This window comes from Oratosquilla oratoria, chromosome 39 (assembly GCF_046742065.1).
Source record: "Oratosquilla oratoria isolate Oo_2021 chromosome 39, ASM4674206v1, whole genome shotgun sequence".
NCBI classification, from domain to species: domain Eukaryota; kingdom Metazoa; phylum Arthropoda; class Malacostraca; order Stomatopoda; family Squillidae; genus Oratosquilla; species Oratosquilla oratoria.
Genome location: NC_134815.1, coordinates 16,486,802 through 16,513,210, shown reverse-complemented (window position 1 = coordinate 16,513,210; position 26,409 = coordinate 16,486,802). Strand labels below are relative to the sequence as shown.

The 26,409-nt window shown below is 38.4% G+C and overlaps 1 protein-coding gene across 1 annotated transcript in view; it reads left to right on the top strand.

Moving 5' to 3' along the window:
- The window catches only part of LOC143020166 (phenoloxidase-activating factor 1-like), a 37,423-nt gene that overhangs the window by 9,397 nt on the left and 1,617 nt on the right, over window positions 1-26,409 (top strand). The window contains exons 3-8 of the mRNA XM_076176328.1: window positions 15,828-15,936; window positions 17,092-17,228; window positions 19,337-19,505; window positions 25,073-25,178; window positions 25,331-25,530; window positions 25,999-26,297. Coding sequence (XP_076032443.1) covers window positions 15,828-15,936; window positions 17,092-17,228; window positions 19,337-19,505; window positions 25,073-25,178; window positions 25,331-25,530; window positions 25,999-26,297 — 1,020 coding nt within the window. The remainder of the gene's footprint in view (window positions 1-15,827; window positions 15,937-17,091; window positions 17,229-19,336; window positions 19,506-25,072; window positions 25,179-25,330; window positions 25,531-25,998; window positions 26,298-26,409) is intronic.

The following is a 26,409-nucleotide window of genomic DNA, read 5'->3' as shown; positions in this document are numbered from 1 at the left end:
TTGTACTGACACTTTTCAATCTAGCAATACCTTTCAGTGAGGGTGCGAGGCGTTGACAGAAACCCAAGCCCTATTTGAATGTTTCATATCTCCAAGACGTCTTGCGACCACACTAGACATCTTCAGGGAGAAAAGTGTACAGAAATACATAAAACATAGGAATAGAGAAGAGTGCCATGTGCACCAGAAGCAACTTTGATAGTTTGTGCGTTCCGGAAAATAGCGGTCTGTTATGACGACGTTCACTGGTTGGTAGTAGGAGTTCTTGGGCTGTAGAGGCAGAGCCTTTACATGCCTAAGTGCCGCCGCGAGGCATAGTTCTCAGTGACGCCCCCCCCTCTCCCCCATCACCATTTCCCATCTCTACCATCCCTTACAGGAGGTGCTCAGATGAGAGGGAGGGTGGGAGGGGTGTGGAGTGTATTTAGGGATGAAATGGGTGGGAGTGTTTTTATGCCTTTCCCTTTTTGGCTACCTCCCTTGAAAGGGGGAAAAAGCCTTGGTATATGTATGTATGTACCATCCCTTACAGCCTGTTTTAGCTATTGGCTTGCGAAATAATTAAACGGATTTTAAAAATTGTATCTAATGTCCCTATTGCAAAAAGGATAAGGGACAAATATTTCATATTCTGTTGATTCTAACGCAAAATTAGTATATTACGGTAAAATAATTAGGGTTCCTTTGACCTTTTTTTATTATAATTATTTTGTCAGCCTCGTGGGCGGCATGTCCAGACTAGAACTGCCGCCCCCCTAAATGTGCCGCCCCAGGACATATGCCCCGCCCCACATGAGGACCCTGTTTAGAAGAGACGCTTGCTGCCAGGTAAACATGCAGCAGGCATGAGCCGTATTTTACTGGAAGTTTGTTCTTGATTGATTAGGACGGCCTCGGTCATGGAGAAACGGCGGAGATCGTTTTCCTTGAAGAGTCTAGCATACTTCGAGTGAGAGTGATTTTGTGCTTGTTCTTGGTGTGACACTGGATGCCACAATTCTGGAGATCGAATGAGAGCAGCTTTTTAATACGGTTGTAGAGCTTATACCGATGTATGCAAAAGTTCAGTGTTTACAAACACCGATGTTGTACGAATGATCATATAAAATGTTGATCTCTCGGAGGGTATCTTTTAGGAGGAGTAAACAGCTGTTCTTGATGACGACTGTTTTCGTGGTTTGGTGATGTATGATGAGATTGATTTTGGTGTTGGGGTTGGAGTTGGTGAGGTGACGTTCTGTGTAATGGTGTTTTTGAGAGTTTTTTTTTTTTTTCGTTTTCTACGCCTTTTTGAGAATATCCGTTATTGCCCAATAGCGAGGTGATTCTGTAACTCATGATTGATGGAAGTACAAGAACTACAATGGGGAAAAAATCTCTGATTGCTAGAGCCAAGAGAACATTTTGCGGAACAACCAATTGTGTTGAGACAGAATCCCAAATTTGTCTCATTCACCTCGGAAGTAAATCCAAACGCAGTTCTACACTGACAAAGACATCCAGGAAGGGAAGGGTTCTGTTACCTTGCGGCTTGAACGTGAAATTGAGTGGGGGGAGTTGTCCTTGAAGAGTTGGACGAGCTGAGATACTTGGTCCGGACCAAGGACACTTTTAAATACACCGCCCATGTAGTATAGGCAAACATGAGGCTGGAGACTCAATCGGCGTTTGAAGATTTTCTCCTAATGACCCCATGTAAAAATTTTGCAAAAAAAAAAAAAAAAAAGTAGGGCCGATTGACGTCGCCATCAGGACCATATAAGGAGGCTTCCTTGATACAAATCTCCTAGCATAAACGTAGGATATTTTAAGGAATGTGGAGGGGTGTTGTGCTAGGGGAATGTATGTATGTATGTGCACACGCATGTGCGTTTGTATTTACCTAGTTGTATTGTACGGGAAGAGGAGCTATGCTCGTAGTGACCCGTCTTTGTATCTCGCAATATCTAGTTTGTTCTTAAACTTTTGTATGGTGTTTGCACACACTATTGTTTCATCCAATTTGTTTCCACTCTGTGTGGATTTTTTTTTTTTTTTTGTGAGCATGTGTGTGTGTGTGTGCATTTACGTAATAGTATTTGTCTAATTGTATTATACAGGAAAGGAGCAAGGCTCATTGGGTCCCGTCTCCTGTTCTCTAATTTACTAACATACCTAGACTCAAATTCATGTACAGTTCCAACTTAATCTATACCTTGATTTCCAATTATCATATTTAGATTTTAATTCATGCATTGTTTGAGCTTGGGCTATATCACCTAAGTTATTCCACATAAAATTTATGCATCTATACAGAAAACTACATCTTCAAATCCTTTACACAAGTGGTCTTTCTTAATCTACTCCCGTGACCTCTTAAAGCCCTCCTCCCATCTTTAATCAGGAGAGCTCTTCTGTCAATGCAATCTGTCCCCTTTAGTGACCTGAATATTTTAATCATATCACCTCTTTTTTATCGATCTTTCAGAGTTGGCAGACCCAGTACTTTTTGTCTTTTAGTGCGTGTGTGTGTGTGTGTGTGTGTGTGTGTGTGTGTGTGTGTGTGTGTGTGTGTGTGTGTGTGTGTGTGTGTGTGTGTGTTTGTGTGTGTGTGGGTGGGTGGGTGTAATTCACCATGGTCTTGGATCACTTGTTGGACTCGTGATCGACGGCTATTTTCCTTCCCAGAAGAGAGCTCAGAGCTCATATATGACCGATCTATGGATAATGTTGTGACCTTACACGCACACACACACCCAACTCCCCGCCCACGACAGTTGGAGTAACGACTCGCAGCGCAGCGATACTGAAATTATTTCAGCCCTGGGCGGGATTCGAACCCGAACCGCCTCGAGTCGTGTGTGTGTGTGTGTGTGTGTGTGTGTGTGTGTGTGTGTGTGTGTGTGTGTGTGTGTGTGTGTGCACGCGTGTCCATATGTGTATGTTTTGTATAAATCGCTAGTTTACAGTGAAGTCGCACAAATATTCTCGCTCTAACGACAGTGATCGAACCCTGAGTTACCATTGCCGTCTTTTGCCAACTGTGTTACAAGGGTCTAAAAAGACTAAGAGATCTCATATGATACTTGTTAGTAGGAAGTCGAAGCCAACCAGGAATGCGAACTCCGCATGAGTTTTTGCAGAACCCCATGAGTAGACATTGGTAGAGAACCTGGAGGTTATGTAAAGATTGATGCTCGGATCCTGTACCGAGACGGTGCCTATTTACCGCATACAAGCAACGCATGAGCTTCAAACATGTTTAACCCTTTTTAGTATAGTCGGTAAGAGACTAACTTCGATCCAGGTCCTTACAACAAAAATTATAAATAAATATATATATATATTTATATTTATATATATATATATATATATATATATATATATATATATATATATATATGAGAGTAATTCGCTAATAGCAGCGACATCAAACCGATAATTTTTTTGTGACAGTTGCATACATATATATGATTACGAAGAACCCACAGTCGGAATAAAAGAAGAGGGCTATAGCTATTAGCCGAAATATAGTTTACTTTTATTCCGACTGTGGGTTCTTCGTGATTATGATTTTACAAATGTACTGCTACACTTTGTCCAAGTGATATATATATATATATATATATATATATTTATATTTATATATATATATATGTATATATATATATGTATATATATGTATATATATATATACATATATATATCCATATATATATATATGTATATATATACATATATATATTCCTTCACAGAAGAGAGCTCAGAGCTCATATATGACCGATCTATGGATAATGTTGCGACCTTACATGCACACACGCACCCCAACTCCCCGCCCACGACATTCATCTGAAGAAGCTCTAATCGAAACCGGTCAGGAATAAACTCGACCCTAGACCCGTGTCTTTCTCTTCCTCTTTTCTCAAACTTGTCATAATGTCTTAACATATATATATATATATATATATATATATATATATATATATATATATATATTTATGTGTGTGTGTGTGTGTGTGTGTGTGTGTGTGTGTGTGTGTGTGTGTGTGTGTGTGTGTCTGTGTGTGTGTGTGTGTGTGTGTGTGTATTTGAAAATATAGAAACAGATTCTCTTGAACACAAGTAGTATTAAAATCGACAGCATTCTGACCGTTGATAATCTTTTTGTTTGTATTGTTTTTAACCTTTGGGGAATTCCCCACTGGTGGGGAATGGCGGAGTTGCCAAGTGGGGAATGACCGGTCGGACAGAAGAACCACTGTATTTTTTTTTTTTTTTTTTTTTTCTTTTAATCGATGTGTTTTTGTTTCTTTTTGTTTGTTCTGATAAATGTTAGTAAAAAATCTAATATATGCAAACAAAAATTAAGGGCCGTAAAATGGCACAAAAAAGCAAAGCGTATATTTACGTACCACTGCATGGGTTAAAATTGAATTTGTCAAAGACTGATGCTGTGGTGGGAAATGGAGAGTTGGCTCACTAAAATGTGGGGAATTGGAGATAAAAGGTTAAGAACCCCTGGTTTAAATCAAGGATCCGGCCATTTGGGGGGTGAGCCAAGACAAGTTCACCAAAAACATACATTTTGATAATTAACGTTTTTTCTACATAGAAACCGCTAAAAAAAATTCATACTTGTATTTTTGTATATTCCAGATTTTTCTGGAAGATGTCCCCATGTAGACGAAAAATTTAATATCAAAACGGATGTTTTTGGCGAACTTGTCTTTGCTCATCCCCGAATGGCTGGATCCTTGTTAGAAAACTTGACAATACAAACAAGAATATTGTCAACTGTCAGAATGCTGTCGATTTTAATACACACACACATTATATATATATATATATATATATATATATATATTATATACATATATATGTATATATATATATATACTGTATATATATATATACATATATATACATATATGATATATATATATATATACATATATATATATATATATACATATATATATATATATATATGTGTGTGTGTGTGTGTGTGTGTGTGTGTGTGTGTGTGTGTGTGTGTGTGTGTGTGTGTGTGTGTGTGTGTGTGTATTTACCTAGTTGTATTTTACGGGAAGGGGAGCTATGCTCGTGGTGTCCCATCTTCATATCTTGTTTTATCTAGACTGTTTTTAAATTCGTGTATCGTTTTTGCACACACCACATTCTCATCTAACTTGTTCCAAACGTCTATTACCCTGTGAGGAAAGCTGTTCTTTTTCAGGTCTCTTCTGTAACTGTCTTTCTTGTTTTTCTTTCCGTGTCCTCTTCTATCTCTACTATCCCATTTTATTAGATCCTCTCTATCAATAGTTTCTATGCCTTTCATGATTCTATAGCTAGTTATCAAGTCTCCTCTCTCTGCTTCTTTGCTGAGAAAGCAAATAAGATTCTAGGACTGATTGCGCGATATTTTGACTTCAAAAGTCCATCACTCATTAACAAACTATATAAATCGTTAGTTCGTCCACATTTGGAATATGCTGTTTTCGTATGGTCACCGAACCTCATTAAAGACATTGACAGACTGGAAAAAGTACAACGGCGAGCAACAAAACTGATTGCAAATATCAAAAATAAATCATACGAAAATCGACTAAAACTTATGAATCTGTTTTCCCTAAAAAAGCGTAGACTCAGAGGTGACTTGATACAGGTCTTTAAAATTCTAAAGGGAATTGACAACATCAAAAGTGACAAAATTTTCACACTGAATGAGAATCCGACAAGAAACAATGGTCTCAAACTGTCCGGAAATAGATTCAATTTGGAAGTGGGTAGAATCAACTTCGCCATCCGTGTAGTTAATGAAGGGAATAAAATTCCTGCAGAGGCAGTGTAATGTAGTTCAGTTCGAAGCTTTAAGAATCATTTAAATAAACACCTAAGCAAGATGCTGTAATGATTATAATCTATTTTATATTTGTTTATGTTTTGTTATCATTTGCCTCTTTGATTCTCATTTATTATTAGTTATATGGCAATTTATTATCATTTACTATTTACCTGTTTATTGTTTTAACTATCCCTATGCATTTATTTATGTATTTTATTTGTTATTTACAATATTATAGTTTTTATTTATTCATTATTATTTTGATTTTTTCGCATCCGACCTAGATATGGACCAAAAGGTCTCCTGTCGGCATGATCCGCCTTTGTAATCCTTTGTATGTCTGTAGCTCAAGTTTTGATAGTCTCTTTTCATATGATAGTTCTGAGAGTGTTGGTGCCAATTTCGTAATTGCTCTTTGTATTCTTTCAAGTTTTGTTATACGTTTTTTTTTTGTACTTGGTGACCACGTCGTCGCTGCATACTCCAATCTTGGTCTTATCAAAGTGACCAGTAATTTCTTCACCATTTCTTCGTCCAGATATGTAAATGCCACTTTGATTGTTATTAAATTATAAGTTTCTCCAATAATTTTGTTTATATGTTTCTCAGGGGACATATTATTCCATATTATTCATAATAATGACTCCCAGGTCCATCTCGGTTGCTACATTCTTAATTTTGTTCCTCTCCCAATTTATACAATCCCACTATTCTTTTTTTTTATTCTTAATATATATTTAATTCCATCTCCCACTTCCTACTCTATTCCCATACTTTATTGAGATCACTGTTGCGACTCACTATCTTCTACAGTGTTCACCTTTTTTTTTTAACAATTTTGCATCATCCGCAAAGAAGCTCATATAACTTTCAATTCATTTATCCATATCATTAATATATATGTAGCAAACGTTATTGGCGCCAGAACTGTTCCGTGTGGAGCTCCACTAATCCCTTCATCCCAATTAGAGTGTTTGTCTCTTATCACCACTCTCATTTTTCTTTCATGCAAGAAGTCTTCCATCCACTTCAGCAGTTTGCCCTGTATTCCTTCTGCAGTTTCTAATTTCTTTAGCAATTTCTTATGTGGTACCCTATCAAAAGCTTTTTTCAGGTCTAGAAATGCACAATCAGCCCATCCATCTCTTTCTTATATTACACCTATTAGCCTTGAATAGAAACACATTAAGTTTGTGACGCATGATCGTTATTGTCTAAATCCAAATTGTATTGGATTTAGTACGTTGTTTTTTTTTTCCAGATGCCTTACCTATCTAATTTTTATAGTTCTTTCACAAATTTTTGCTATCGTACTTGTAAGAGAGACCGATCTATAGTTAGTAGGGTCTTCCTTGTTTCCCCCTTTATATATTGGTACTATATTTGCTCTTTTCCAGTCTTCTGGAACTTTTCCTTCTTTCAATGAACTGCTTATTAGATTATGTATTTTGTCTGTTAGTTCATTCCTGCATTCTCTCAAAATCCAGTTTGCCATTTCATCTGGTCCATGCGATTTTCTGACATCGAGATTACTCAAGTGATTCATTATTTCATTCTTTGTTACTTCTATCTCTTTCATAGGGGGGACTCTCTCCTCCCACTCGATATCTCTAGGTTGTATGTTTTCCCTCGTAAACACCGATTTAAAATGCTTGTTCATAATTTCTGTTATTTCTATTCCTCTGTGTATTCAACTCCTTGTCGTAGTTTCTCTAATTCTTGTTTGTTTTTCAGTTTGTTGTTTACAAATCTGTAAAATATTTTTGGTTGGTCTTTACATTTTACTATGACATATTTTTTTCGTATTTTATCTTTTCTTCTCTGCGCACCTGTACATATTCATTTCTATAACTAGTATATATTTTCCATTTTTCATGTTCTTTTCTTTTTTCCATTTTATCCAAGCTTTATCCCTTTTGTCTCTTAACTCCCTACATGTTTTGTTGTACCAGCACTTTACATATCCTTTTTCTTGCTTTTGTCTTGGCGCATACTTTTCCACTCCTTTATAAATTTTGTCAAAATATTCCATTTCTCTTCTACTGTTGTTTCCTCCTTGTGTATCCTTTCACAGTCTGCTTTTTGAAAGAATTCTCTTATTTCATCAAAATTTGTTTTCCATACATCAATCTTCCCTTTCTATATTGTTCGTTTTTTCCATGTATTTTTCCTCATTTAGTTCCAGTTCAACCAATATGTGGTCACTTTTACTTATTGGTGTCTTATATTCAATCTTGTCCACTATTTCGGGTTCTGATGTGATTATTAGGTCCAGTCTCGATGGTTCTTCCTCGTTTCTATACCTAGTATTCTCTTGTATCCATTGCGTCATTGTATATTCTATAATCATATCAAGTAGTACATTTCCCCATAGGTCGTCTCCACCCTTCACTGTCATCTCTTCCCAGCAGATTTCTTTACAATTAAAGTCACCCATTATAACTATTCTTCCTCCATCTTCCATTATCTTAGTGTTATCCTTGTGTCTTCTAACATATTTTTGTGTTCTCTCTCTTCCCACGAAGCCGTTTTAGGAGGCACATAATTTACTACAAACTTCCTGCTCTTCCCATCTTTGTCCTCCACCTCCATCATAATCATCTCTATTCTTTCCATATGTGACATTCCTCACATTTATATCCTTCTTAGTCAGGAACATAACTCCACCCCCTTGCTTTACCTCTCTGTTTCTAATCCAATAATTATATGCACCATGTCCTACACTGTTGGGTGGTAGTGGACCTTTCAATTTTGTCTCTACAATTCCCATTATGTCCGGTTCTTTTTCCTTCAGGTAATCATTCAGTTCGTTCAAGCCTGTTATTAATCTATCTATGTTTGTGTAAGACACTTTTAATCATCTGCTACTTCGATCGTGTTTTCTGTTTCCCTTCCGTTTTTCTCTACTATAAACCATTTCCTCACTTTCATATTCACTACTCTCCAATAGAATTTCTCTTTTTCTGACTTTGTTCTTTTCTCGTTTTTTCCTTAGCTTCTAGTCTTTTTGTTTTCTCGTCCTCTCTTTCCTCTTTATGCATTTCTCTTTTTATCCATACCTGTTTATATTGATCACTTTTTGCTAGTTTCCCTGTTTTTGCTAAGATATTGTCTGCTGTCGTTTGTGACCTGAATTTAACCTTAATTGGTCTGATCTTATCTGTATTGTATTTCCCTATTCTCTATATTTCTTCGATTTCTTTCCCTGTTTCTTGTTCATCCACTTGAACTACTTCTAATATCTTGTTTACCTTTTCTTTCTCCTCTTTTACTCTTGTAGTCCTATTTGGATTATGCTTCTCTTCCATCCCTAATATAATTATACATTTCTTTTTGTCCGCTAAGTCTCTTACTATATTCTCCTTTTCTCTCATCACTTTAATAAATGTGTCCTTAGTTTGTTCTTTCATCTGTTGAGTCATTATATCTCTAAATGCAATGTTGTTGTTCTCTTGGACTTCTCTCCAACCCTGTGCTTCTTTTGCTATGGACTCTTTATTCTCTTTATTATTATTCTTTAATTCCTCATTCTCATCCTTTACTTCTTTAAACTATTTTTTTAATTCTATTTTTTAGTTAGGTTTTGATTCTCCTTCTTTAGTTCTTCCAGTTGATCAACACTTTGGGTAACTAGTGTTAATTGGTTAAACGTAACCTCCCATGCTTCGTGTTTTTTTTTTTTTTTTCTTTTTCTCCTCTAGATTTACTAGTCGGGGGAGATTGTCATCTCCCTCATTAAATCCATAAAAGCAATTATCTTCTCTTTCCATTGAGCTGCTATTATCTATATTTTTGCTTTTGACGCCTCTGCTCCCCCGTTCTACCTCGTCTGTGTGTTCTGCACACCTTTTGTTGACACCTCTTCTAACGTCCGGGGCCCCTTCGTCCCCTTCCTCATTACCTTCCATTTTCCTCAGTAATCCCTCCCTTTCTCCTTTTCTTCACCTTCCCACTACACCACGAGCTTTCCCCTTCCTTACTAATACAACAAAGGTACTCCCTCGTTGTTGAGATCGACAAAACTTGACTTTTTCCTGGAGTTCCAAACTTCGTTGTCACTTCGACCGACGTGTGTGTGTGTGTGTGTGTGTGTGTGTGTGTGTGTGTGTGTGTGTGTGTGTGTGTGTGTGTGTGTGTGTGTGTGTGTGTGTGTGCGTGTGTGTGTTTATAGCATGACAGTTGTACCAAAGCTTGCATTTTGAGTTTTGCATTGTTCCCAATTCCCTTCAGACTTTCTCTTCCCAAGCGACCGTAGATCATGGAGAACGTTCTATTGTCAGTTTTTTATTCTTACACTCACACAGTCCGGTTGAACTGTATATAAAAACGTGTTTTACCGAAGTATACCCACTATTCAACATCGAGTTGCACGTTAAGGGTTTTGTTGTTGCTGATGTCGTACTATTTTGACGTGCATGGGTTCTCGATTAGTGTCAATCCACCCATCAACTTTGTAATAATAACGCCTGCCTCTTATGACAAAATCAGATAATGCGTTCCTTCGTATCGAGAATATCAAAACTTATTGACGAAGGGTGCCACGGGGATGAATGGAATAAATTGGTGGCAATTAGATAAAAAATGATAACGCCACCCGTGGTGGAGGAGAGTAAGTGTGACAAAATCGTCTCGGTTCAGTTTATTACTATCATCTACCAGTATTAAAAGGGACGAATCAGTTGGAATGGGAAGTGTGAACGCTCGATTGCTTGCCGTCCCTCCCCCTCCCCCCAGACACCAATGACCTAGTCTTTAGGACAAACAAGGTCAAACACTTGCAGCATGGAGCACCGGTAGCAACAGGCTGAGATGAACGCGTCACGAAAGGTCTCAGTCTTCCTATGTATACCAAGTTTGCGAAACAAACGAACCAGATTCTCGAAGGTGAGCTTTGCATCAAATTGGACGCCCAAAACAGTGAGTTCGTTATTTTTATTTTTCAAGGATAATTTGCTCTAAAAACCAGATAGCCATAAAGCGGGGGTAGAGTACATACCCGAGTTGAAGGAGTCGACTTGGACAGGGTCTCGGTCAAGTTACATAAGAAGTCTGTTTAGCATTTACCATAACCCTAAAGACTCTAAAACGAGCTGCACTACCCAAGAACCAGTAGGATGACCCAGAAGCTCCCGATGGGAACAGGTGGTGTCCTGCTTATAAGGCCGTGGGTCTCACGGTCTGCGACGCGATCTTGACCCTTACGGACGTCCCCTCGAAATCACCTGCTTGCCCAGGAGAACACGTGGTCCCAGCAAAAGACAGACACATAGTGGAAGTGGCTGTCTGGTGGGTTGCATCGAGTTCAGCTTTAATGGTTCATTGCAGACCCACCGTCCTATCCACTGGGAGACGATACAACCTCTGTACCTCGCCCGGCATGGATGGTGAGGAGAATGTGTGGAATTTTAGATGTTAGAATGGTTGTGGTTGTGAATGCACTGTGGGCTGAAACCAGAATAATCAGCTCGATCATGCTGACAAAGTGAATGCATTGAAATACTACACCGTTCTTCTTCACATCAGATGTTTGACATTGCAGAGAGAAGCTAACCTAACCAAATAACCAAACCTAACCAAACTAATCAACCTAACCAAACTAACCAACATAACCTAATCAACCTAACCTCTCCAACCTAACCTAACCAACCTAACCTAACTAACCAACCAAAGAACCAAACCTAACCAAACTAATCAACCTAACCAAACTAACCAGCTTAATCTAATCAACCTAACCTAACCTATCCAACCTAACCTAACTAACCAACCTAACCTAACTAACCAACCTAACCTAACTAACAAACCCAAACAACCTAATCTAACAATCCTAGTTAAAGTATCCAACGAAACCTAACCTAAATCAATATCACTATTCTGATATAATCTAACTTAATATATCACCTATATGTAATGAACGCGTTGAAATAGAAATGTGAATAAACCTACGAATAATCAATCATTATATTTATTTTCTTATAATTAATGAACAATACAAAACATATTGAAACAAAAATGCCTTATGATTGTCCATTTTTTCATTTTCTAATGAGCAAACATCTATACCCGGACGGCTAGACATAGGACAGAAACATCCATATCCCTTTCACTTTTTTTTTTTTTTTTTTTTTTTTTTTTTTTTCCCACTCATTCCTGACAGCACATCTCTGATCCAGTCTGTAGGTGTTCGGACATGGCCTCCCACCCTTTGAACACACATATATATACAATATATATATATATATATATGTGTGTGTGTGTGTGTGTGTGTGTGTGTGTGTGTGTGTGTGTGTGTGTGTGTGTGTGTGTGTGTGTACAACACTGAATAGGTCCCAGTGATTAGATACCTTTTTATTAACCACAATGGTGTAATGGTCTATGTCATTACAGCACTGGTCACGTGCTGGACGGAGGTTCGAGTCCTCGGGCGTACCACGTTTCAATTTCTGCGTTACCTCCACGGTTCTTCCGATGTTGATGGCTTAGAATTAAAGTACATTGTGGTTGATATATATATATATATTGTTGATATGCTCCTTCTTCCCAGCGTATTTTGGAGGCTGTAATAACATCGGTTGGCTGAAGCAATTCTTGATTTTATTTCAGTGTCCATCAGGTTTTCGTCTGTTACGATTGATCCAAGATGCTTAAAGTTTCTGCATACTTCATATCTCACACAATTGATGTCAATATGTTCTTCTCTGTTATTGTTTTTTGTTAGATGCATTAACTCTGTCTTCTTAGTATTCACCAGCAGTCCTACTCTGTTCGCAGTCTCTTGGAAATCTCCAAACATGTCTTTTATTCCATCTATGGTCCCATCTATTAAGTCGACGTCGTCGGCATACGCCAACATATTCACTCTCCCAGACTCGAACTCTACTCCAACATTATCCCTCTCCACTGCTCTTACTACTCTTTCTAGTAGTAGGTTGAACAGTAGTGGGGATAGAACGCACCCCCTGTCTCAAACCACTCTTTATTTCAAAACTTTTCGTCTTCTTGTTGCCAACCCTCACCTGTGCTTCTGTGCCATCATACGTTGCCTTCACTAAGTTTACAATTTTGATTGGTACTCCAAATTCTCTGAGGATTTTCCACATGAATGATCTGTTTACACTGTCATATGCTTGTTTGAGGTCTACAAACATATGCCAGTGGTTTATATTAAACTCCCAGCTCTTCTCCAGTATCTGATCGTAAACAGGTGGTCTGTTGTTGATCTCCCCCTTCTAAAGCCACATTGATATTCGCCTAATATTTCATTTGCATAGGGGGTCAGTCTCCTATGAAGTATTTTTGCAAAAATTTTGTATACACAGGATAGTAGTGTGATGCCTCTGTAATTTCCACATACCCTTTTGTCTCCTTTCTTCAGTATTGGTATAATAATTCCTTTCTTCCAATTTCTGGGTACCTTTTCCTCTCTCCATATTCTTAAAATAAGTCGGTATATTTTATTCTTCAAGTACTCTCCTCCTGCCTTAAGAAGTTCTCCCACTACTCCATCTTCCCCAGGTGCTTTATTATTCTTTAGTTCCTTTATGGCCGTTCCTACTTCGTTAATTGTTGGTTCCCTTACTTCTTCCTCATTAATATTATCATCATTTGCTTCCTCATATGGTGTATCTGGCTCTGGCCTATTCAAAAGTTCCTTGAAGAATTTTTCCCAACAGCTCAAGATTTCTTCTTCTCTGGTTGCTATGACTCCATTTTGGTGTATAACCATATTTACTCTGGGTCTATACCCGTTTCTGACTTTCTTTATAACCGCGTATTGTTCTCTTATCTTTCCTTCTCTTCCTAAAGTTTCGATTTTATCCAGATTGTTGTTCATAAATTCCCTTTTCTTCCGTCTCTTGACTCTCTTTGCGTTTCTCCTCTTTTGTATAAAATCCTCTTTATCTTCTTCACTCCTAGTTTGTTGCCATTTCTGTCTAGCTTTCTTTCTCTCTTCTACCGCACTTGCACACTCCTCATCATACCATTCCTCTCTTCTATTATTCTGCTTATACCCAATAATCTCTTCTGCCGACTTGACTGATATATATATATATATATATATATATATATATATATATATATATATATATATTTGTGTGTGTGTGTGTGTGTGTGTGTGTGCGTGTGTGCGTGTGTGTGTGTGTGTGTGTGTTTGCGCATGTGTATGTGTGTGTGTGTGTGTGTTTGCGCATGTGTATGTGTGTGTGTGTGTGTGTTTGCGCATGTGTATGTGTGTGTGTTTGCGCATGTGTATGTGTGTGTGTGTGTGTGTGTGTGTGTGTGTGTGTGTGTGTTTGCGCATGTGAATGTGTGTGTGTGTGTGTGTGTGTGTGTGTGTGTGTGTGTACATGTATATATACTGTATACACACACACACATCTATATATGTGTGTGTGTGTGTGTGTGTGTGTGTGTGTGTGTGTTTGCGCGTGTGTATGTGTGTGTACGTGTATATATACTGTATACATATATACATATATATATATATATATATATATATATATATATATATATATGTGTGTGTGTGTGTGTGTGTGTGTGTGTGTGTGTGTGTGTGTGTGTGTGTGTGTGTGTGTGTGTGTGTGTGTGTGTGTGTGTGTGTGTGTGTGTGTGTGTGTGTGTGTGTGTGTGTGTGTGTGTGTGTGATAGAAAATAAATGGACAAAGCCCACCATCCAAAAGAAATAACAATGAATACTCTATATGTGTTTATCAACAAAACAACAACAGAATTTATCTGGAACTGGAAACACCATGGGGGAAGTCTTGCATGGACTTCTGCCCAGAAATAAATTGAGTACAGAGATTTTCCAGGTACTGTTATAAGCTTTCAGTCACACGTCGGACTTGCCTTTCGGGGAGGCTGGCCTCGCTCCTCTTCAAAGATGGCAGTGTTTATATTAACATTCTCCTCCTGGAGAATAACAATAAGGCGTCACACTGACGGATAGGCATGACCCACTAGGTTATGGAACCCATTGTTACATGACTCACAGGTGTTGGTGTTGATCCGCCAGTGACTGTGATGTTGTGCACATTCCACAAAGCTGATGGAAATACAGTTGGGATTGGACGAGCGGGATGAACACCACTGTGGGCTACAAGGTGAGGTTGGACTGATTTGTAGGTGCCTGACACGTAAATCCGGTCGAGGTTTTCACCTTGAGGATCTCAACCCTCTGGTATGATCTAAGTCAGGTAGGCAAGGCCTTATAGTACATCTCCAGCAGGCAAGAAGGCTAAACCATCAAGCATACCACATTACAGTCTGATGTCTTCACTGACACAATAAAACCACCACCAAACCAAGACACTGAATATTAATCCATGTACTTCGGCTCAGACGGTAAAAACAGCCAGGAGTAGTCATATGAGCATCGAAGGTTGCAGTCACTGTACTTGTCATGAACGGTTCACTGTCAGTAACAATATATGTTGGGTCAGGATGCAACCCAAGCACAGCACAGTGGCCGATCGCAGCTGTCAGTACTTTTTGATAGATTGTTTGACACTTGTCGGGGAGAGGAGCGTAGACCCAACAGACAGTAGAACCACCAGGATCATGTAAAGCTGAGCCAGAAGGCACAGTGCTGTGTCAGCATAATAGGTGAGCGCCCAGTCACCATCAACCACAGGATCTTGGAGGGAATCGGGGTTCTAGGGGGAGATGTTTAGCCCGTTGACGTCGGAGGTCGCGTTTGATGGAATTAGCGTCGCCTAGAGCGGCTCAAAATGAACAGGCTGGTTGGCAGCTGAATAGGACGAACAACTGTGCTGGAGTAACTCTTGAGATGATGACCTAAGTATTAATCTCGGATCTGAGTTTCATAGGTATAATACCATCTGGAGCAGCTGAGTGGGTTTTGGTTGTGTAATAAGGGGTTTTGTCCTAGACTCCTTTCCGTATATTCTTCTCTAGCTTACTCTGTCTCCCTTTCACATGTTCAAATGCTCGACATTTTTATCAAAAACTCTCATAAGAATATAAAAATTCTTTGTTACAGAACATCGGCAAAATGAGGGTCCAGGGCATCTTTGGGGTAGCGATCGTCCTGTACGCCGTCAGTTTGGTGGGCGCCAATTCTGGTGATCATCTTATATCTAAAAGACAAGGTAAGTCATAAGAATTAATATCCATAGATTCTTTTAGGACTAGACGTAACCCTTTATAATCCAGTTCTTCTGGACTGAATAGCCGCCGTTGGACAAGACAGTGTCTTTAAACATACTAATGTTTATGAGAAAGGTGGAAGGTAATGAAGAAACTACTGTAAAGCGAAACCGGCCAGGAATACTCAATAATCGGATCAAGACCCGTGTTCCCCCTCTTCCATCTATCTCATAATTGTCCCAATGTCTCAAAACTAATGTTTGTGCAATACTCATCGACATGGTTGTTCAACCTTTTACGGTGTAGATTGTAGAGATCCCCCCTTAACTGATTAAATGATTTAATGTAAGCAAAAATAAAATATTTTATTGTAAAAAGTCGGTGCAGTTCGTCATGTAGGGATTGTCTAATCCAGAAAATTTAATTATTTCATCCATTGTGACGAACTAGTCCTTCCAAGCCGGAAAAGAAATTAACAGTTACCATAATCATTATAAAAAATATGCTTGCGGAGGGGGGTGACTTCATTCACACACTGATGCCATTCCCTACGTTTTCTACTGGCAAATCCCCATGCATCCACCTTTCTCGTTCCAAACAAATCTCGGGAGGATCGGTTGTAATGGTGACAAATATTCCTTGTGTGTTGTACATACATATTTATAATATTATTTATGTATTATTGTATATTCTATGTATTATTGTGAAAACCAAGTGTTCATGTTAAGCGTGTATATTTTTCCCGCCTAGTTTGAGTTTGTTGGCGTGGCTTGGCGTCGGAGTCAGTCTTGATGCTGCTTACAAAGCGACCGCACGCTTGTTTTTGTAGTGCTTTATCACACTGTGACTAATGCAGTATTTTGCATTGTTGATTTGGTTTCATTGGCCACCCCGTACACGGTCGACTTCCCTCGAGCCATGAGTTCTGAGGGCGTCCCGTTGTCTCCTCCACCGAGCGTTGTCTCTTGTAGAGACAACCTTTAAATAGAATCAACGCATGCCCATATAATTGGATTTGACTTTCGCGGGTTTTGTTGGTAACAGGCCTTGACTGAGTCACGCGGACAAGTTGCTGGTTTGATACTAAGTCATACTAACGATACCACATCTGCCTGAAAAAGATGAGCTGACATGTTTTCTTGTTCTTCATCCCACAGCTTTCTGCTTTGGCAGCCAAAGCTGTGTCCCTTTGGAGAGTTGTCCCCGCCTCATCACGGTTCTTCGGCGCCTGACTCAGGAAGCCTTCCAGGAGGTCTTCAGAGCCATCTGTGCTAGATCTGGCCGGAGAGTGTCTGTAGGTACACAGGGTCTTTATATGAATTCTTGGTAGAGGAATAGATAGGATAACTAATATAATCTCTCGAATCATTTTATATAACATCCCATTCGTTTATGAGGATTCCTTCTCATCAGTGGCGGATCCAGGATAAAAATTTGGGGGGGGGGGGCTGACCTGAATTCCTTCCTCTGAGTAGTCTGATGTATCAGAAGTCTGAGGTATACTTAACTTAATAAAAAAAATCAGATTTTTCTGTATTTTAGACATGTATAATAGAATGTATATTCGTTTTATATTGTTACACGCTTGTGCTAGTTAGTGATAAGGCACTGTCACGCGTATACTCTCGCATAGAAATTATTGCAGGATCCGTGTGTAGTGTTAGTGCACATGGACTCATGGAAGTAATAAAAAATAAAAGTAGCTTTAAAAACAGAAATACAAACAAAAACGTGTATGAACTTCTGAACCTGTTAATAAAAGTATCTAAATTACATTAATAACACACAGCATTGTTCATGGGATCTCACACAAACATCAACCTCCTGTTTTTTGGGGCAAATACATTGATTACACTGTCTATTTCAATATTGATTTCATTGTGAACGCCGAGTAGCGCCAGGTGACAATACAGGTATGTTAAACGGCCAACGAACGTGGCATATCTCCTTTCTATCCCTTTTTAGCGCAACTGAGACACAACCCTGGCAACCTTACAACACGCGCAGCATAAAACAGATAAATGGAATTAAACAAATGCCAAACACAGCACAATTCCGCCCAAATACCGCACACATGGTGTCAGTTTATTTAACCCCCGGACCTGGCAAAACATCAGAAAGTACTAAAATCGATTAAATGACATCCTTACAATGATTCATGGAAGAACAAATTGGGGGGGGGCTTCAGCCCCCTCCCCCCCCCCCCCGGATCCGCGCCTGCTTCTCATCTAAGTAAAATCATCTGGCGATAGTTGAGTGTCTGCATGTATGTTTGTACGTATGTATCTATGTATGTATATATATATATGTGTGTGTGTGTGTGCATGTATATATATATATATATACACACACACATATAGCTTGTTCACGGAACCGTTTTTCAGAGGACAAAATGAGACCTTTCAGATATAATGTCTTCAACTGTTGGAGGCAATGTGCCTTTCATCTTTAGGAGTGTGCGTGACTTCTCCCTGAATAAAATTATTTGGCGATTGCTTTAACAGAAATAGGTAATTTATGCCATCTTTCGAGTCATTGGAGATAACGTATCAGTCATTTATGGAGACCCTCCCCCCTCCACCCCCTCCCCTGTCGGTTAAGCAAACTAATTTAGAGACAGTTCTCGTTTCAGTTAATTTCTTTAAATAATTATGCTGGAGCAGTGTAGAGGGGGGATTGACTAGTGGGGATGGGGCTATTTTCGTCAATAGCTCTAGAAATATCATGACAGGACCGGCTTGAGATCCTTACGGGTCTCGAGCAACCTTTAGGAGGGTCCTCTGACCGAGGACTAAGAGCAGCTGGTGGATGCCTGGCCTGCTTATTTCAGTCAGCGTTGAAATGTTCTTAATGAAGTTAAAAAGTAGTATTGCTCAAGTGAAGTCTCAAGGGCCCAACAGGCAGGGGGTTGCTGTCAGTCACCCTTGTCTGACAGCTTTTACTCAGCTGACGGTTGAATACAAAATGAAGTCTCGATCGGCCAGGACAAGAATTAACAGATTACATCATCGTAGTAGTAAAGAAAAAAAAACAAGCCTTTTCGGTAGGGAATTCCGTCCCAAAGTAAGTATAATCATCGGTCATCAATCTGAACAAAATACCTAAGGGGCTTTGTTGCAGTGAAGTGGTTCACTGAGACAGCCTTTACCCATTCAGCATGAAGTCCTGAAAATCTATAAAGAGCACGATAGCATCGAAGGTCTTAAAGATCAATCGAGATTATATAATTTTCGTTATTATAAGTAGTACTTTGGTTACAACCCTGTGGATATAAACAGCATGATAACATCGAAGGTCATGAAGATCAATCGAAAATACATCATTTTCATTATCATAAGTACTACTTTGTTTACAACGCTTTGGACTCCTTCATCACGTCATGTCTTTATTTTATCACCTTAGGTGTGCTGCGAGACGGCCCCCATCGTCCTCCCGCCCGACCCCGGCACCGGATCCGGGAACGGGAACGTCCTTCAGACGGACTGCAGGGGAGCAACCACTACCAGGATCATCGGGGGTACTGAGGTGCCTATGAACGCTATGCCCCACATCGCGGTTCTTGGGTATCTCGGTAAGTCAACAACTTTTTACTCATGATTAATATATATATATATATATATTTATATATATATATATATATATATATATATATATATATATATATAAGCATTTTTATTTATATATATATCTATGCATATACACATATATATATATATATACATATATATATATATATGTGTGTGTATTTACCTAGTTGTATTTACCTAGTTGTATTTTACGGGAAGGGGAGCTATGCTCGTGGGGTCCCGTCTTCATATCTCATTTTATCTAAACTATTTTTAAATTCATGTATTGATTTTGCACACACCACTTTCTCATCTAACTTGTTCCAACTGTCTATTACTCTGTGAGGAAAGCTGTTCTTTTTCAAATCTCTTCTATAGCTGTCTTTTTTTATTTTCTTTCCGTGTCCTCTTGTATTTCTGTCATCCCATTTTATCAGATTCTCTCTATCAGTAATTTCTATGCCTTTCATGATTCTGTAAATAGCTATCAAATCTCCTCTCTCTCTTCTTTGCTCTAGTGTCTGTAGTTTAAGTTTTTGTAGTCTCTCTTCATATGATAGTTTTGAGAGTGTTGGTGCCAGTTTTGTGATTGCTCTTTGTATTCTTTCAAGTTTTTTTATACATTTTTTCGTACTTGGTGACCATATCGTTGCTGCATATTCCAATCTTGGTCTTATCAGGGTGATTAGGATTTTCCTCACCATTTCTTCATCCAGGTATGTAAATGCCACTTTGATTGTTCTTATTAAATTATAAGTTTCTCCAAAAATCTTATTTATATGTTTCTCAGGTGACATATTATTCATAATAACAATGACTCCCAGGTCCTTCTCATTTTCTACTTTTTTTATTCCTTCTTCTTCTCCCAAATTATATGATCCTGTTATTCTGCTTTTGCTTTTTCCAAATTCCATTATACTACACTTTTTTGTATTGAATTCCATCTCCCACTTCCTACTCCAGTTCTTGTACTTTATTTAGATCTCTCTGTAGTGATTCACAATCTCTTCTTCAGTTTCACTCTTTTCAGTAGTTTGGCATCGTCTGCAAAGAAGCTCATGTAACATTTCAATTCCTTCATCCATATCATTAATATATATAGCAAACATTATTGGGGCCAGAACTGTTCCCTGCGGGACACCGCTTATTACTTCATTCCATTTTGAGTGCTGATCTCTTATCACTACTCTCATTTTTCTTTCTTGCAAAAAGTCTTCCATCCAATTTAGCAATTTACCTTGTATTCCTCCTTCATATTCTAATTTCTTAAGCAACTTCTTATGTGGTACTTTGTCAAAAGCTTTTTTTAGGTCTAGAAATGCACAATCAGCCCATCCATCTCTTTCTTGTATTATATCTATTAGCCTTGAATAGAAACATATTAAATTGGTGACGCATGATCGTCCTTGTCTGAATCCAAATTGCCTTGGATTTAGTACGTTGTTTTTTTCCAAGTATTTTACCCATCTACTTTTGATAATTCTTTCACAAATTTTTGCTATTGTACTTGTTAGAGAGACTGGTCTATAGTTGGTAGGTTCTTCTTTATTTCCTCCTTTATATATAGGTACTATATTTGCTTTTTTCCAATCTTCTGGAACTTTTCCTTCTTTTAAGGAACTGCTTATTATGCTATGTATTTTGTCTGCCAGTTCATTCCTGCATTCTTTCAGAATCCAGTTTGCTATTTCATCTGGTCCATGCGATTTTCTGACATCAAAATTACCCAAGTGTGTCAATATTTCATTCTTTGTTACTTCTATTTCTTCCATAGGGGGGACTTTTTCTTTCCACTCAATCTCTTCAGGTTGTATATTTTCCCTTGTAAACACTGATTTAAAATGTTTGTTCATAATTTCTGCCATTTCCATTTCCTCAGTGTATTCATCTCCTCCTTGTCTTAATTTCTCCAAGTCTTGTTTGTTTTTCAGTTTATTGTTTACAAATCTGTAGAATAGTTTTGGTTGATCTTTACACTTTTCTATAACATCTTTTTCATATTTTCTTTTTTCCTCTCTGCACTTTTGTACATATTCATTTCTATAACCAGTATATATTTTCCATTTTTCAGGTCTTCTGTCTTTTTTCCATCTGGTCCAGGCTTTGTCTCTTTTGTCTTTTAACTCCCTACAACTTTTGTTGTACCAGCACTTTACATATTCTTTTTCTTGTTTTTGTCTTGGGACATACTTTTCCACTCCTTTTTTGTAAATTTTTGTCAAAATATTCCATTTCTCTTCCACTGATGTTTCTTCTTTGTATATTTCTTCCCAGTTTTCTTGTTGGAAGAATTCTCTTATTTTATCAAAGTTTGTTTTTTCATACATCATTCTTCCTCTTCTATATTGTTCATTTCTTTTCATATATTTTTCTTCATTAAGTTCCAGTTCAATCAATATGTGGTCACTTTTACCTATTGGTGTTTTATATTCAATCTTGTCCACTATTCTAGGTTCAGATGTAATTATTAAGTCTAGCCTCGATGGTTCTTCTTCATTTCTATACCTAGTGTTCTCTTGTATCCATTGTGTCATTGAATGGTCAGTAATCATCTCAAGTAGAGCATTTCCCCATGAGTCATCACCACTCTTTACTGTCATTTCTTCCCAGCAGATTTCTTTGCAATTAAAGTCGCCCATCATAACTATTCTTCCTCCGTCTTCCATTATTTTAGTTAATGCTATCTTTGTGTCCTCTAACATACTTTTATATTCACTCTCCTCCCATGAGGCTGTTTTCGGAGGCACATAATTGATCACAAATTTCCTGCTCTTCTTATCTCTGTCTTCCACTTCTATCATAATCATCTCTACTGTATTCTTTCCATATATGACACCTTTCACGTTTATATCCTTCTTAGTCAGGAACATAAATCCACCCCCTTGCTTTTTCTCTCTGTTTCTAATCCAATAATTGTATGCATCATGTCCTACACTGTTGGGTGGTAGTGGGCCTTTTAATTTTGTTTCTACAATTCCCATTATGTCCGGTTCTTTTTCTTTCAAATAATCATTCAGCTCATTCAATCCTGTTATTAATCCATCTATATTTGTGTAAGACACTCTTAGTTTTCTGCCACTTCCATTGTGTTCTCTGTTTCCCTTATGTTTTTCTTTTGTATGTCGAACTTCCTTAGTTTCATGTTCACTACTCTCCAATAGAATCTCTCTTTCTCTGACTCCGTTCTGTTCTCGTTTTTTGTCTTAGCTTCCAGTCTTTTCTGCTTTTCTTCCTCTCTTTCCTCTTTATTCATTTCTCTTTTTATCCATATCTTTTTGTATTGTTCACTTGTTGCTAGTTTCCCTGTTTTGGATAAGATATTCTCTGCCGTTGTTTGTGACTTGAATTTAATCTTAATTGGTCTGGTCTTGTCTGTGCTATACTTTCCGAGTCTAAATTTCTCTTCGATTTGTTTCATAATTCCTGGTTCATCTTCCTGAACTGATTCTAGTAATTGGCTTACTTTTTCATTTTCCTCTTTGATTCTTGTGGTTCTATCTGTGTTGTGTTTCTCTTCCATTCCTAATATAATTATACATTTCTTCTTGTCTGCTAAATCCCTTACTATATTCTCCTTTTGTCTCATCACTTTAATAACTGAGTCTTCAGTATGTTCTTTCAATTGCTGTTTGACTATGTCAGTGAATGAAACCTTATTTCCTTCTTGGGTTTTCTTCCAATTTTTACTTTCTTTAGCTATCGTTTCTCTGTTTTCTTTACTATTCTTCTTCAATTCCTCATTCTCCACCTTTACCTCTCTTAACTGTCTTTTTAGGTCTTCTATTTCATCAGTTAAGTTTTTATTCGCCTTTTCCAGTTCTTCCAATCTTTCAACCCTTTGTAAAATGGTGTTCATATGACCTAACCTACTCTCCAAGTCCTCGATCACCTTATCGACCTTCTCTTCTAGTCTCTTCTAGTCTAGTCTTGTCCCCCCCACCCTCTTTAAATCCCTTGAAAATATTCTCATCACTTTCTGCTATATTGCTCCTATCTATACCTCTAATCTTCACATTCCTATTAGACATGTTGTCATCATCCAACTCGTCTTGGGGTCGTTTGTCTACCTTACGGCGGCCCGTCAGGGCCATTTCCTCCACCTCCTCATTACCTTCCATTTCCCCAGCAATCCCTCCCCCTCTCCTCTTTCCTTACTTTCCCACTACCCCACGAGCAATTTCCCCCCACCCTGCAAATACAAAAAGGCACTTCTCTTTGCGTTGGGATCCACAATCTTCACTTTTCTTCAGAACGTTCTTCAAGCCGTCCGTTCGTTGAAAGTGTGTGTGTGTGTGTGTGTAGTTTGGGGGCTCGACCCAAGACCTCTCTTGATTCTAGGCCAATGGTCTACCGACTGAGCCAACGTAGTTTCAAAAGCCTCCACCTTGGAGTTTATCTAATTCCCAAAGATTCAAAGTAGACTACTGTACTAATTGCCGTCCTTACCTAACTTTCACAGCGACCCAAGCTCAATACTTACACAGTGATGAAGCTGGTACGAAATCTTGAAGGGCTTTAGTCATTGTAAATACCTGAAGTAAATTGCCAGAGATGGCGCATATCACTACAAATAATTTCCGATAGTCGCCTCGCGGCTCAAACCGAGGCCTCGTTTGATACCAACTATTGGTACACAACTATTGAAGAGGAGATGGTCACTTTTGTGTTCTTTTGATTTGGTTCTTGCTGTATGCGCCATTAGAAATCCACATAGAAACCTTATTAGTTCTTTTAGAAGCTGCACTCGGATTGTTTTGAGTTTTAGTCCATCATGCCAAACCTTATCGAAAGCTTTACTGATGTCTTCAAGAACTAATATGCATTTGTGCTGTGCTATCATTTCGTTGGCCATCTATTTATATGTTCTTGCAATGGCCGTGGTTGTTTCATGGTGTTTTCAGAATCCAGATTTCCAGGATTTGTATAGTTCTCCCTCTTCGAGATGTTGTCTCAACTTTATGTTCATTATTATTTCTAATATATTTGCTGGTACCTTAAGTAGTGAGATTTGTCTGAAATGTTCTACCCTATTTGGTGCTTTTCCTGGTTTTCAAATTAGAGTAATTATGACACTTGTAATTGGTGCTGGAAAGTGTGGGCTAATCTATTGACCATATTGTTTGGAAGATGAGCAAATATCTTTAGTGGATCTAATGCTGCTGTTGTATGCAAATGAACTGTGGAGGTTACGGATAGTGAAATAAGAAATGGAAACATTGGAGGTTAACTGCTTGTGGAATTTATTTGGACTGAAGTGCCAGATAAAGATGTACTGGGAAAAATGTAGGAAGGAACAGTGCGTATGAAGATGAAGAGAGGATTGTCGAGATGGTCTGAACATATGAGAAGAATTGTGGAGGAGAGGTTGGCAAAGAGAGTTAATGAAACAAAGGTAGAATGAAAAAGAGAGTTGAGGAGAAAACCAGAAGGAAATAAAAAGAGTGGTGGATTATATGTAGAGGCAAGAGTCAAGCAAGGAAAAGGCAAAATGATTCATTGTCAACTGTCGACCTGATCTACCATCGCAATCTATTTTAACTCATTGTTATGATTATACTAATGAATCTTTCAGAGGGAGGAACCATCCGATGGAGATGCTCAGGCTCTCTGATTACAAGTCGCTATGTCTTGACAGCAGCCCATTGCATTGATACTTCCTTCACTGGTGGACGACAGCTGTAAGTACAATACAACCAAATTAATTTTTTTAGTGAGCTGATCTCGTGTTATTTCGATCTTGATGAGTTTTATATCTTTTGTTCTCTCTAAACGAACCGACTTCTTGTTACTTCGACCTGATCGAGGACTAAAAGTTTTTTTGTTCCCACAGAGCGCGCGTCCGGTTGGGCGAACACAACTTGAACACTTCCCCTGACTGTCAAACATTAGCCAATGGTAGAAGGACCTGTGCCAACCCAGAACAGGACTTCACTCCAGAAAATATCATTAGACACCCAGACTTCCTCCAGCGTGGCTCCGTCAGTGACGACATTGCTCTCGTCCGACTCAATCGCGAAGTTACATTTACAAGTAAGCTTAATCATCTTGTCTTTTTCATTCCATAATATTTCATACATTATCAATCTGTATGTATCTTCTATTGTAACTCGACAGTTGTTGCCGACTGGAGATATATTGAGATCTGACGAAATAGTTAATAAATTTCAATTATTTCATTCTTAGAACTGATAATTCATTTCTAGTGGTCAATGTTGCCATCTTTCTCAAATTTAAAAATCCTACCTTAGACTAATTTCCAAAACATAAACAATAGCTTCCAACTACACATTTTTTATCTTCATTTGCAGTATGGAGTTACTTGTTAATATTACCCTTGAAACAGAATAGATTATCTTAAAACAGCAGTTATGATTTTTCCTTTCTCATTCATAATCAAATTTACCAACAGAATTCTATCTGCTGCCAATAGAAAGTATTATCAGGTCTCTTAGGTGACAGAAATTGTTTCTCCATATGTTTTATCGTTTTGTCAATCAGACGCTATCAGACCGATCTGCATTCCGCCTGCAAACCATAACATCGAGAACTTCCTCGGGGATCGACTAGCCACGGCAGCCGGCTGGGGACTCACCAGCAATGACTTTAGCAGCCAGAGCCCTGTTCTTTTGGGCGTTCAACTTCCTTACATAGCCCGAAGTGTTTGCAATCCCACATTTAACAATGAGTTGGTCGCAGGCCAAATTTGCTTCGGAGGCGTGGAAGGAAGAGACACTTGTAGCGGCGATTCAGGCGGACCCGTCACTGCTGCATCACGTACAGGGCCTCCATTCTACCTGGTACTGTATCAACCTGTTCACTCAACTTTGATCTTTATTCTGTCTGCCACCAAACAATCTTATTGAGCTTAGAGGAAACCCCGTGAAACCAATGTACATCTTTTCAAACTTT